Genomic DNA, 12,358 nt, shown 5'->3' with positions numbered 1-12,358 from the left:
ATGAAACACAAAATCTCGTCTCCAACCGTTCTCGGATCCTAGCTCCGATGGATGAGGGTCTCTTATTTCTCTCTCCTAGAAAACAAACTCATAGATGTGGGGGACTCCGATCCGAGCTCTCCACCTAGGAGACCAACGGCTTGATTCCCACATCGTCCTGGAGTCTTTCGTCCAGGTAGGCTCGGTGCCTTCCTTCTTCTCCCCGTGGCCTCCATCCCTGCTGGTAGATCTGGCCGGCTTGGCCGCCACCGCTCGCTGGCTGCCTGTGCTAGGCCCTCTTCTGCTGCTGTTGCGCTCTGTTATGCGGCGCTCCCTTTCCCCTACTGCGCGTGGCTCCGTGAGTCCCTGGCCCGATGCTACCCCTTCCAGGCCCTGAATTCCCCTGCTACAAAGCAAAAAGAGGGAGAGGGAGTTATGTACGTGCGGATGGAGTGCTGAGTGCGAGCTGTGAGATTGACGTGAGGGAGAAAAAAGAATAACATTATTTAATTATATGTTTTGGCTTGTTCTTCATTTGTTAATTTGATTTGAAATATCCATTCCAACAATATCAATTTCAAATAACACGGTTTACATATAAAATGTTGGACTTGGTAGTCAGAAGTTATATATAAAATATAGGTGAGAGAAATACAGAAGGATGAAATGAGGGTTTATTTGGAGTACAGAGGAAAAATAAAGGCTGAAATCTGAACAAGGGACTCTCCTTGGTGAGAGTAAGAGCAACTCCAGCCCAAGCCCCTACCTGGGCCCCTACCCTAAATTTTAGGAGTTTAGAAAAAAATCCAACTCCAGTGGAGCTTCAAGATGGGCTCCCATTTTACATGCCCCCTCAAATTATAATTTCAACCCTCCAGATCCAGCACCCCCCTATCCCGTGGGGCCCACCCCACTTTTCCTCTCCCCATCGGCGCGACCTCGCCGCACGCACGCACGCGACCGCGCCGCCGCTGCCAGCTGCGCCGCGCGCGTCACCCCGCCTTGGCTGCTTCCCGCTGACACCGGCGCGCTGTCTCCCGCTACCGCTCGCCCCCCTCACTGCCGGCTCCGGCGAACATGGCGGCGCCGGGTTTCTCCGGAGGCGCGCTGCCTCCCCGTTCGGCTGCTGCCACGAAACGGCGTGCCTTCGTGGCTCCTCATCGCCAATCCTCCTCGATTCCCCTCATTGCCAACCTTCCACGTCGCCAAGAAGGCCCTTCTCCCGGCGGCGGCGGCGGCAGGATGCCTCCTCCCGGCAGCGGCGGCAGCGGCTTACCTCCTCGGCTCCCCAACGACCAGCCTCTACTCGCCCCTCACGCGTTGACCTTCACGGAGCCTCACGCCGCCACCTGGGACGCCGGCAGCACCACAACATCACCAGCAGAGCTCTATGAGGTTGCCGGCGACGACTTCAGCCCCAACCATTGGACGCCTGCCTACTCGGTATGTGTTCGTAGACTGTAAGAATACCCATGTGACTGAATGCCATACTCAATCAGTCTTGTGTTCGCTTTGGTTGGGTGAATCATTTGTCTAGAGCACTTGTTTCTTGTATAAATCAGTCTTGTGTTCGCTTTGGTTGGGTGAATCATTTGGTTTAGGACAACAGGCCATCTTGCTCATGCATTGTCTATGTGACTGACTGAGTGCTGGTGTGGTTGGGATCCAGCATTCCTCAACTGGTTGATTCTGTGAGAAACTGTTGTGTGGGATTGTTCATCCCTGAATGTTACAGCTATTATGTCTGGTTAATTGAGGCATTTACCATGTGTTTAGTTTATTGGCACCACATCCTAACTGACCGTTTGTGCTTGTTACCTCCAATTAATTAGAAGGGGAGCAGCACGTATGTATTGTACATACATGATATGCATATGCATAGCAATATGCTTGACTGCTTGAGTATAGTTCTGTCATTTTATTTCTGGCTGACATGATGCTCACATCTTCCAAGTGCTTGATTTCACCTTTTGCACTGTCTTGAGATATATATGCCAGCCATATCTTGAGATGCTTGATTTCACCTTTTGCACTGTCTTTGCAGGAACCAAGGACTTCAAGTGCAGCTGGATATTACACAAACATGATCACACAGGAAGTGGGTGATGATTTGGAGTTGCTGAGGCAGCAGGATGCCACTCCAAGTACTGGCAGCAAAGGATCATCCAAGCGAGGCAGCAACTACAGTAATCTTGAAGATATCCAACTTTGCAAATCTTGGATTCATATCAGCAATGACTCTATCATAGGGAATGACCAGCCAGGAAAAACTTATTGGGAGAGAATCGCAAATGATTTCCACAAGAATAGGGACTTTGAGTCCGATAGGAGTGCAAATTCACTCGAGCATCACTTTGGGATCATACTAAAGGAGTGCATGAAATTCCAAGGCTACTACGAGGAGGTTGAGCGTCGTCATCCAAGTGGCATTCCATACCAAGAGCATGTAATTGGTTCATCCCATATCTTGTCATTGCTATATATCTTGTCATTGCTATATATCTAATCATGCACTTGATCTTTGCTGCAGCTGCTGGAAGCTCAAGCAAGGTATGCCAGAAAAGCGAAGGGCAAAAATTGTCAATTCGAACATTGCTGGCTCACGTTGAGGCATACTCAGAAGTTCGAATCGACACTTGAAGGCAACAAGAGGCCGGCCAAGTCCAGAGAGCTCAACCTCCCAGTAGGAAGTGAACAAGACGATGAGTCAACCGCCCAAGGCCAAGAGAGCTCCTCAATCCCTTGTGCCAAGAAAGCCCGACCTCCGGGTAGAAAGCAATCCAAAGAGAAGCTGAAAAAGAATGAAGGAGATGACGAGTACAAGAATATGATGCAAAACTTGATAGTAATGAAGACCGAGGAACATAAGATGAAGAAAGAAAGGTGGGAGAAGGATATGATGCTTGAGCAGCGCAGGATTGAGATGGAGGAGCAGCGGCTACGGTGGGAGCAGGAACAGAAAATTATGTTTTGTGATGTGACCACCATGGACGATGATCAAAGGGCATATGTGTTGGCCAAGAGAGCGAAGATTGCGAAGGCGATGAGTGCTAGTGTAGGCGAGACGGCTAGTGGTGAGAGTGGAGTCTAGGATATTGTATTACCTTGCTGCTATTGTATTACTAAACCTATGTGATTGTGTTATGAGCTTAGTTCTAGTTTTGTTATGAGCTTGCCAAATATACAAAAGTGCAAGCTGTATTGGCTTAAAAATGTGGTTTAAAAATGTGGTTTCAGATAACCTTTGACCTGGTTATCTGGTAACTGAATTTTACATATGCAAGCTGTATTGGCTTGCAGCTACTTTCTGGAAGACAGTCGGGCTGCAATTTCCTTTCTAAATTTTCTCTGCTTGCCTCTCTTTCAGTTATGCAGCTTGTTTTTTGTCTCCAACTGTATTGCTTCAGCTGCCTTTGATTGTATGCAGGCTTGGTTAATATGGAGACTGAGTTAAGTGAGAACCTCAGATGTCTATTCATTTACATAAGCAAGCTGCCTTTGATTGTACAAATGTCATCTTCAGTGTTTTCAGTTCGGAGAAGGTTGTTCAGTGTTTCAGTGACATGAGAACTGTTGCTCGAATTTTCTAGTCATGTGTTGTGTTTAGTTCAGAGCAACGACAGCTTACTATTGTCAGATCAACAACAGTTTGTTCTGCTCAACTGAAGTAGGTAGTATTTTGTTGTGATCTGAATTCTTGGACAACTTTGTGTTCTTTTGTGACTGTGTTTGTGCTTCGATTATCATCTGTTTAGTGTATCTTCAGATCAATATAACAGCAGAGTGGGTGGCGAGCAGCAGTTCAACAACAGCACAATTCTTTAAGGTTGCAACGTCCATTTCAGAGTTGCAGTGAACATGAATCAAATCTTGTGAGATGTCACGTTGTTTCTACAGTAAAGCAATCACAACATGCCTATAAATTCATCGTTGGTCTGCAATTCTCTAGCAATCTGCTTCTCTTTCTTCAGTTTATTTTCCTGAACTTAAATATTGTGTGATAGCTGTTGGTTCGGTCAATAACTGTTGATTTACTAAACTTTGGTGCCGATAGAGTAACAATTCAATTAGTTCGATCAATAGCTGTTGTTTTATTTTTTCACACAGTACATGTTACACAGTACATGTTTTTTTCACACAGTACATGTTACACAGTAAATGAATAGACAACTGTATTGGCTGAGTGCTAGTATAGGAATGCCACACAGTACATGTTTTTTCAGCAAAAGTATTGCTTCCACTACAACCAAAGAACATATTACAACTTATTAGAATTGTATCTGGGTTTGTTCAGGGTATTGCACATCAAGAGTTCGAGACTCACAGAAGTACAATTCCCATATAACCCAAATCACACGGCAAATGATTTTTTAAGTTCTTACCTTAGTTCAGTAACTAAAGTCAGGTCAAAACCAAGGCTCCAAAAAAGTGGATGATGCATCTCATATACTACCAGTGGTGTGTTCCTGTTAAAAATTCAGTTCAGTAAAACAAAGAAGACAACCTATGAAAATAACAGAGCATAGAACACTACTTCTTACCTTACCTCATCTCTGGTTTTAGTTGTAACAGTTGAGAAATAAAATGCACTGCTTCTTGCATGTAGTCAACTTATTTTTGTTTGATGGCAAAACTAAATAGTTGTTTGATGGATTTGTCTCAGCTGCAACTGAACTCAGTGCTCCATCAACAACATATATGAAAGGGGCAGCCTCCAGATCCTCTTCTGATCGGTAACAAACAAAAAGGTCACATCCCACACAGCTCATGCGGAAAAGCTTTTCAAGTCTTCCTTCACCACTGCATCAAATATACAATTACATGATCACCACAATCTAAAGTATAACCTAGTAATCAGTATTCAGTAATCACTTTGGCATAATAACCCTGAAGGCTTGTTTGGCAGCACTACAATTCATCCCAATCTAAGCTGTAAATAGACAGTTACAAGCTGTTACAAGCTATAAATCACACATAATTAAGAACACAGATCTGGATCAAATAACCAGAGATAAGTAAACCAGAGTGATGAGAAGCAACACATAACTGAAGTCAGAAGTCATGTCAAATAGACAGTTAATAATGACACATATCATATAGGTGTGTTATTACAAAGGTTTTATTTTCCCAGAAACTGATGACACAATGCAGAGTACACAGGACAGGGTGATGTTCTCATGAAAATATTGAGCAAAGCACAGGTACAAATCCACACAGAAACACTAGCTTGAACTATGAATTGCCCACAAGTGCTCTACAAGATCATCACGAAGTCGCTCATGTGAAGACCTATCCTCAATCTCGTCGTGTATCTTCAGGAAGTCCTCTAGCACAAGCGGATTACGACGTTGGTAGTCCATAGGTTGCAACACAGGGGCACCCTCCTGATGGTAGTTAAAATCATCTTCCTCATCTCGCTCATCCTCAATGATCATGTTGTGCAAGACTACACAAGCTTGCATTATATACCATAGATCTTCCTTGTCCCACATTCTTGCAGGACCCCGCACAATTGCAAAGCGAGCTTGGAGTACCCCAAACGCTCTTTCCACATCTTTCCTCGCTGCTTCTTGTGCCATTGTGAAGTGGATCTTCTTGTTGCCCTGTGGATGTTGAAAAGCTTTGACAAACGTTGCCCAGGCTGGGTATATCCCATCAGCAAGATAGTACCCCATTGTGTACTTGTTTCCATTGACCACGTATTCCACTTGTGGCGCCGTCCCAGAAGTCAGACTTTGGAAGAGTGGAGAGCGGCGCAAAACGTTGATATCATTTAGAGAACCTGGAAGGCCGAAGAATGCATGCCAGATCCATAGATCTTGTGATGCAACGGCCTCAAGGATCATGGTCGGCCCATCTTCTTTCCCTTCGTATGCTCCTCTCCAACCTACTGGGCACTTGTCCCATTTCCAATGCATGCAATCAACGGAACCAAGCATTCCTGGGAACCCTCTTGCGCTATTAATTGCCAACAGCCTGGCTGTGTCCTGGGCATTGGGGGCCCTCAAGTATTCTTCACCAAAGACCTCGACGACAGCCTTCACAAAATGTTTCAGACACTCAATGATGGTGCTCTCTCCCATCCTCACATACTCATCCAAAAAGTCGGCCGAAATACCATAGGCAAGCATCCGAACGGCGGCAACAACCTTCTGTATGGGAGAGGCGCCAAGAGTTCCGACGGCATCGGGCTTCTGACGGAAATAGTCATCATGAGACTCCACTGCATCCACTATCCGTAGAAAGAGCGACCTGGACATCCGAAACCTCCTTCTGAAATGTTTCTCACTGTATACACACTGGTCGGCGAAGTAGTCCAGGTAGATGCGATTGTGACCTTCAGAAATGTTCCGTGGCACTTTGCGGCGACCCGGCAACGATCCACGAAACTTTTTCTTGCGCTTGTTTCTCCTCGAGCCCTCAAGAAGACCAGCAATGATGAAGAGGTCGTCATCATCAGATTCATCCTCTTCATCCCACCCTCGACGAGCTCTAGTTCCAAACCTTGACATCTGCCATAGCAACAAAAATAAGAATAGAATATCTGAGGTTCACTCCTTGAACTCATATACATACAGGACTATGACGAAAATAAGAATATGAGACTATAGATGCTGAAAACAAAATTAGGAATTAAACTGTGCATAGTAGAGAAGTACTTCAATTATCACTTCTGTACATGCCTCTCATCGTCCTTTAAATAAATCCAAGCACATTTTCAAACAAAAGAAAACAAATCCGAGCAGAAAGGTGTTCTAGCTAGTACCAAAAGCTACTACCATGGTCTTTCCTGAGTAAGGTAAACGGCTGCCTTATGTCTAGTTAACCACTGCTTCACATTTGCAATACACATTTTGTTTGCTTCAAGGAGGAGCAGCAAAATATGCTGTTTACTGGATTAGAGAGCTTCAGATAACTTTTCCAACTGGCAAGCAAATATTTTGGGCTTTGGAATGCATTCCTGTAAAGTAAAGCTCTGATCAGAACTGCTGGCTGCAGCAGCACCCCTGTTGCACCTCTCACTGGCCACTGTATAAACTGAGAAGCCACAGCTGCAGCCACTCTTATAGAAGTGCAGCTGATCAGGCCTAAAAATTGGGCACTCCAGTACTCACTATATATCACAAAGACATGAAGTATACCATTGTAATCTACTAGTGACACTCGAGAAGCAGGAGGCAAATTATTGGTGCAGTGCAGTACAAAGAAAGACTGAATCTTTAAGAATCTGGCCAAAGAAAGGTTGAATCTTTAAGAATCGGGAATGCTTAGAGAATAGAGATGCTACCAGGGGAGACGCAGGATCGTCGTGGCGGGCTAGCCCAGGAGACGCGGAGCAGGAATCGCGCGAGAGGGGGCTGCTCCTTGGCCACCCGGCCGGGCTCCGGGAAGAGGCGCACGAAGATGGAGCGGCTCTTCTCCACCGAGGGACGCGGCTGGGACGGCGCAGCGCGAGGGCGTCGCGCGGCGAGGTGGTTCGGGGCGGTCGACGTCGAGGCGGGTTCGCGCGGCGAGGAGCAGGCGGCGCACGGGCGGGGCGCCGTTGCTGGCTGCGCGTGGGCGGGGCGCCGGCAGCGCGTGTGCGGGGCGTTCTTGGGCTGGAATAGGGTCTTGGGCTGGAGTTGGAAGCAAATTTGGGTCCCTATTTTTTGCAAGCCAGCATGCAAATAAAAAAAATAGGGGCCCAATTTACATGCTGGGCTGGAGTTGCTCTAAGGGGTCAAATTTTGAGGGACTACTTACCCTAACACGGCCGATCAGGTCCTGCAGCGTTCTAAAATCAAACTCCGGGTCAGTTCGACGTAGCACGACCAAGGCCACCTCAGCATCCAGCCGCGTAGCACGACCAATCGCCTGCGCCGTAGCGCACACACCTACGTGTCGAGCCATCTTCATCCCTCCGATCGGAGACAACGGTGCGTTTGCTTCTCTCCTCCAGAAGGTTCCCGCAGGCGCGGCGACCTCGGTTTCAACCCCAGCTCTTCTTCGGTTCTTCCTCCTCCCAAGCTTCGAACGGGACGACGAGAAGAAGGAAGCGGACGCGAGAGGAGACTAGACCAGGGGAACGTCGAGGCCTCGGATCCATCGACGCGTGAAGATGTCTTCGCCCGCCGAGTGAGTCCCCTCGACTCTTACAGCGGTTTCATCTGATTCCGAGCTTCGATCTCAGATTCCGACGTGTAGATGTCGTATGGTAGGCCCCCGTGATTCGGATTGGGGATTGCTAGAGGAATTCGAGCTGAACTGTTCCGAGTAATCGACGGATTCTCTCATTTTTATCAGAATAGAGTGGGCTTATCCTTGTGTTGCACAGTAGAGGGCTGGGGTTGCGGAGTCGTAGCGCCACTTTGGTCCCTTAGGGTTCGGCTTCGAAATTGGTGGGGGATTTAAGCTGATAGGTTCATGTTCGTCGGTTCTCTAGTGATCTTATCTGTATGTTGCTGGACTGGTACAGCGTTATATACATATCATCCGGCTTTGTACTGCGAGTTTGTACTGTCACAAGATGAAGGGTTAGTTATCACTCATGATAAATAGTCTTTCAACTTAGAAGCGAAGTTGATTCACCACTTTCCTTTATTCCTGTGAAAATTCTAGCACCTGAATTGGTTGTTTACAGGCTCCATTTTCATTCAAGTTTGAATAACAATAAATTTTCCATGCACTTCAAACTTTGTGATCTTGGGCTGGAAGGTTATCTGGACGTGTCAGTGACGACAATATATCAATATGTAATCCTTACAGATCATTTTTATATCATTTAGTTCCATGATTGTTTGTGCTGCATACTTAGTGTCTTTGGCGAAAAATGATTCCTGGTTTCTGAATAAGGGTATTTGAAGCATTATTCGCGATTAGTTTAATTCGAAAGGAAGAACTGGAGTGTGCATCATCTGATGCATAGAGGTATTCTATAAATTACTAAAAATATTTTGCCACTTTGCTGTTGTCGAAATCTACAAACACGACTTGTTTTTCTTTCCCCTTTTGCTTTTGCTGGGGCATCATTGACAGTACAATATATCATGAAGACACCCCCTTTGATGATCTTTGATTATTGGGCCCTTGATACTGGTGATGACTCTGCCAATCAACAAAAGAATTTGATTAAAGATGTTGGTGTCGGTGGTTAAAATCCGTAGAACTGGTCATCTGAAACTGTCACCATTTTTGTACTAGCTGAAATGATCGAACCAGTTTAGCCTGATTCTCTGAGCCTGTGACCCTTAGCTCTGCTAAATTATTCCTATTTGAATTTGTTAATTGAGGGCTTGAGGCATGAGGTTCTGATATGGGTTCTTGAGCCAGTTTATGAACTCATGATTTTTGTACTCCTCTCCTACCCTCTATAGTGTCCACTGTCCATTCACCAAACACATCAATTGAGCAGGCAACTACCTCAATTCCGCTTCAATTGCCAATTTGACTATTAGCAGTCTCCATTGTGCACCCTTTGATCCTTACCTCTTCTAGTTATATGCTGGCCAAAATAATTAAAACTATACTGTGAAGCATCAACTAATATCATTTGTATGTGAAAAATATGAATAAATGAAAATTAGTGGCCAAAGTTATAAAATGTTGGCAGTTGGCACATGCATTAAAATGCAACAGGTAAAAGAGAAGAGACAAAACATCAGAGTGATATATGCAGAATTGACCATGAATCTATAATGCAATTGGGAGGGAATAGCTTGTGCCAGTAACTTTAGCCTTGTCGTTGTGCTTATGCTTCTAATTGCAAATTTCGTATCTTGATTGTATCACCTAAAGTAATAGTGATGTATTGTCCATTGGTTTACTACTACTGCTCTTATTTCTGCTCATGCATTAGTTGTAAATTATTACCCCCTCTGTTTCAAATCATAAGACATTTTGGCTTTTCTAGATACGTGACTTTTGCTATGCACTTAGATATACACTATGTCTAGATACATTGCTTATTTTGCTATATATCTAGAAAAGCCAAAATGTCTTAGAATCTGGAACGGATGGAGTGCTAGTTTCTGGAGACTTTGTGCAAAGAAACAGGTATAAATCCTTTAGCTTTGACGCCGCTTTGGAATGTGTGCTCACTTGCCTTCTTCAGGTACTACAAATCACTTCCACCTATAAGCAAGGCATATGGGACATTGTGTTTCTTTACCACCGTGCTAGTTCGGCTCCAGATCCTGGATGACGATTTTCTTATATTATATTACCCTCGGGTGTTCAAGAAGTTTGAGGTAAGCTTCTGTTTCTGTTTTCTCTTAGTTTCGACATTATTATCGCTTAGTTTCGACTGCAAAACATTGTAAGCTTCTATTAGGTAGGACATTGTAACATGCTGGATTACCTTGCCTGATAATTAAGGGGAAGTTACTTTGCTTGAGTTTGTTCTGAAATATATGTATTGCATTCCTCTCTGCTATATTTGTTTTCTATGAATAGATCAGAACACTTTTGTTTTGATTTGTCTATCATGTACTTATGCTTGGAACTTGTAAATTACTCCCTCCGTTCCAAATTATAAGTCGCTTTGACTTTTTTGGTTCATTCATTTTGCTATGTATCTAGACATATTATTATATCTAAATGCATAGGAAAATGGATGTACTAAAAAAGTCAAAGCGACTTATAATTTGAAATGGAGGGAGTACATGTTTTGCACTCCTACTCCATATCTTCATTTTTTATATATTAAAAAAATGAACCCTGCAGGTATGGAGGCTATTTACAAGTTTCTTCTTTCTGGGACCATTTTCCATAAACTTCGGTATTCGCCTTCTGATGATGTAAGTGAAAGTTTTGCTGAACACCAATGATAAAATATTGTTACTTCCACAGTATCTATAATTTTAAATTATCTTTGGCTGTTTGAAATTGACTTACATAGAGCAAGGTATGGTGTCATGTTGGAAAAGGGAGCATTTGATAAACGGACAGCAGATTTCTTGTGGACGATGATATTTGGCGCCATCTCACTATTGGTCAGTTTTTTTTTTTCAGAATTTCAGATTAGACCAAACCAAGAGACACTCTTGAACTTCTACTAAACTTGCGTATAACTCTGTATTACTTGAATCAGGTGGTGTCTGTTATTCCCATATTGAATACTTATGCATTGGGAATACCTATGGTCAGCATGCTAGTTTATGTCTGGAGCCGAGAGAATCCGAATGCTCAGATAAATATATACGGCCTTGTCCAATTGAGGGTATGTAATTTCACTACCATTGATTGCAATTCCCATCTCCGTGTTGCTCAATTGGTGAACAGGCAAAGTAAGCCTTGCGGACCTGTGGACAATATGATTAATTCGTTAGTAGTTGATGTACTCCCATTTTTTTTGCAGGCGTTTTATCTTCCATGGGTTATGCTCTTATTGGATACGATATTTGGGTCATCATTAAAGCCTGGCCTTCTGGGTATCATGGTTGGACATCTATACTACTTCTTTTCGGTGTTGCACCCTCTTGCCACCGGAAAGAACTACCTGAAGACCCCGAAATGGGTGTATCCTTTTACACGGTCGTGGCCAAAGCATTCTCTTTCAGTTTGCATATACAACTAAGATCAATTTCTCTGCTATTGCTACTTTATTTTTGAAAATATCTCTGCTCCTTGTCTCCTTAACCTGCTGCACTTGCACAGACATAAGATTGTTGCTCGATTCAGAATAGGCATGCAAGCCAATGCTCCTGTCCGGCCACCAGCTAACGGCAATGCCGGGACTGGTGCCTTCAGAGGAAGAAGCTATAGACTCAATCAATAGATTGACCTGGAGAAGTACACACCTTGTAACGTGATTCCTGTTCGGACTGGCAATGTAGAAGCAGGGCCCAGAACATAGTAGGGTGAACCAGGATTAAGGGTCACTCTCTTAGGTACTTTGTTTAAAAAAAAGCTGGACTTGTACGGAATCCTTTCATCTATGATCTAGTTCCTAACAGTGTTCATCGTCCATGTTTACGCATGAACATAACTGTGTAATGGCAATTTGTGTACACATGTTTGAATCATTTTCAGGGACGCTTGTGTCTGAATTATTGTTTCCCTCTTTTTATAAGGAAACACAAAAGGTAATTAATTAATTTGCTTGGCTAGTTCATGCGGGTACAGTTGGGCTTTACTGGGTAGTTTTGTTTATGCTGAAACAGAGCAGGCTAGGTAGCCCATTAGGCCTGTTCCGCATTATATTTTGTTCTTTTCCGGGGTTTATGCCAGTTTGTCACCCGGGTTATTCCGGATTAACCTTCACTTGACCTGGTTATATAGCAGTGGATTGAATCGATTCTGTTCTGCAGAATTTTTTAGTTGTTGCTTGCACCCTTCTTGTCGTTGCGAAAATTTCGTATCTCTGTGTGGATATATTGTGCTGGAACACTACTCCAAAAGA

General features: G+C 44.1%; 3 protein-coding genes across 3 annotated transcripts; 2 read left to right on the top strand and 1 right to left on the bottom strand.

Annotated features, from left to right (window-relative positions):
- The first annotated feature begins 1,056 nt into the window (after window positions 1–1,056).
- On the top strand, window positions 1,057–3,070 carry LOC136515523 (uncharacterized). Its single transcript, XM_066509088.1, has 3 exons — window positions 1,057–1,422; window positions 2,024–2,425; window positions 2,510–3,070. The coding sequence occupies exons 1-3, from the start codon at window positions 1,057–1,059 to the stop codon at window positions 3,068–3,070; spliced, it is 1,329 nt and encodes a 442-aa protein (XP_066365185.1).
- A 2,131-nt stretch (window positions 3,071–5,201) lies between these two features.
- LOC136515522 (protein ALP1-like) lies at window positions 5,202–6,452 on the bottom strand. The gene has a single exon (XM_066509087.1). It carries the CDS (start codon window positions 6,237–6,239, stop codon window positions 5,202–5,204), a length of 1,038 nt encoding a protein of 345 aa, XP_066365184.1. The 5' UTR covers window positions 6,240–6,452.
- A 1,367-nt stretch (window positions 6,453–7,819) lies between these two features.
- Window positions 7,820–11,987, top strand: LOC136517048 (derlin-1.2). The gene is made up of 7 exons (XM_066510561.1): window positions 7,820–8,094; window positions 10,070–10,205; window positions 10,681–10,754; window positions 10,856–10,949; window positions 11,048–11,176; window positions 11,315–11,475; window positions 11,614–11,987. Exons 1-7 carry the CDS (start codon window positions 8,078–8,080, stop codon window positions 11,732–11,734), a joined length of 732 nt encoding a protein of 243 aa, XP_066366658.1. The 5' UTR covers window positions 7,820–8,077; the 3' UTR covers window positions 11,735–11,987.
- The last annotated feature ends 371 nt before the right edge of the window (window positions 11,988–12,358 follow it).

The sequence above is a fragment of the Miscanthus floridulus genome, chromosome 17 (assembly GCF_019320115.1).
Source record: "Miscanthus floridulus cultivar M001 chromosome 17, ASM1932011v1, whole genome shotgun sequence".
Lineage (NCBI taxonomy): Eukaryota > Viridiplantae > Streptophyta > Magnoliopsida > Poales > Poaceae > Miscanthus > Miscanthus floridulus.
The sequence above is the reverse complement of the archived record's forward strand: the minus strand, read 5'-3'. Positions and strand labels throughout refer to the sequence as shown.

Excerpts from the sequence above, each read along its gene's own strand:
- LOC136515523 (XM_066509088.1), top strand. The coding sequence starts at position 1,057 with ATGGCGGCGCCGGGTTTCTCCGGAGGCGCGCTGCCTCCCCGTTCGGCT. Across the intron at positions 1,423-2,023 it reads ATTGGACGCCTGCCTACTCG|GAACCAAGGACTTCAAGTGC; the intron begins GTATGTGTTCGT and ends CTGTCTTTGCAG. Across the intron at positions 2,426-2,509 it reads GCATTCCATACCAAGAGCAT|CTGCTGGAAGCTCAAGCAAG; the intron begins GTAATTGGTTCA and ends TCTTTGCTGCAG.
- LOC136515522 (XM_066509087.1), bottom strand. The coding sequence starts at position 6,239 with ATGTCCAGGTCGCTCTTTCTACGGATAGTGGATGCAGTGGAGTCTCAT.
- LOC136517048 (XM_066510561.1), top strand. Across the intron at positions 10,755-10,855 it reads GGTATTCGCCTTCTGATGAT|AGCAAGGTATGGTGTCATGT; the intron begins GTAAGTGAAAGT and ends TGACTTACATAG. Across the intron at positions 11,476-11,613 it reads CTGAAGACCCCGAAATGGGT|ACATAAGATTGTTGCTCGAT; the intron begins GTATCCTTTTAC and ends GCACTTGCACAG.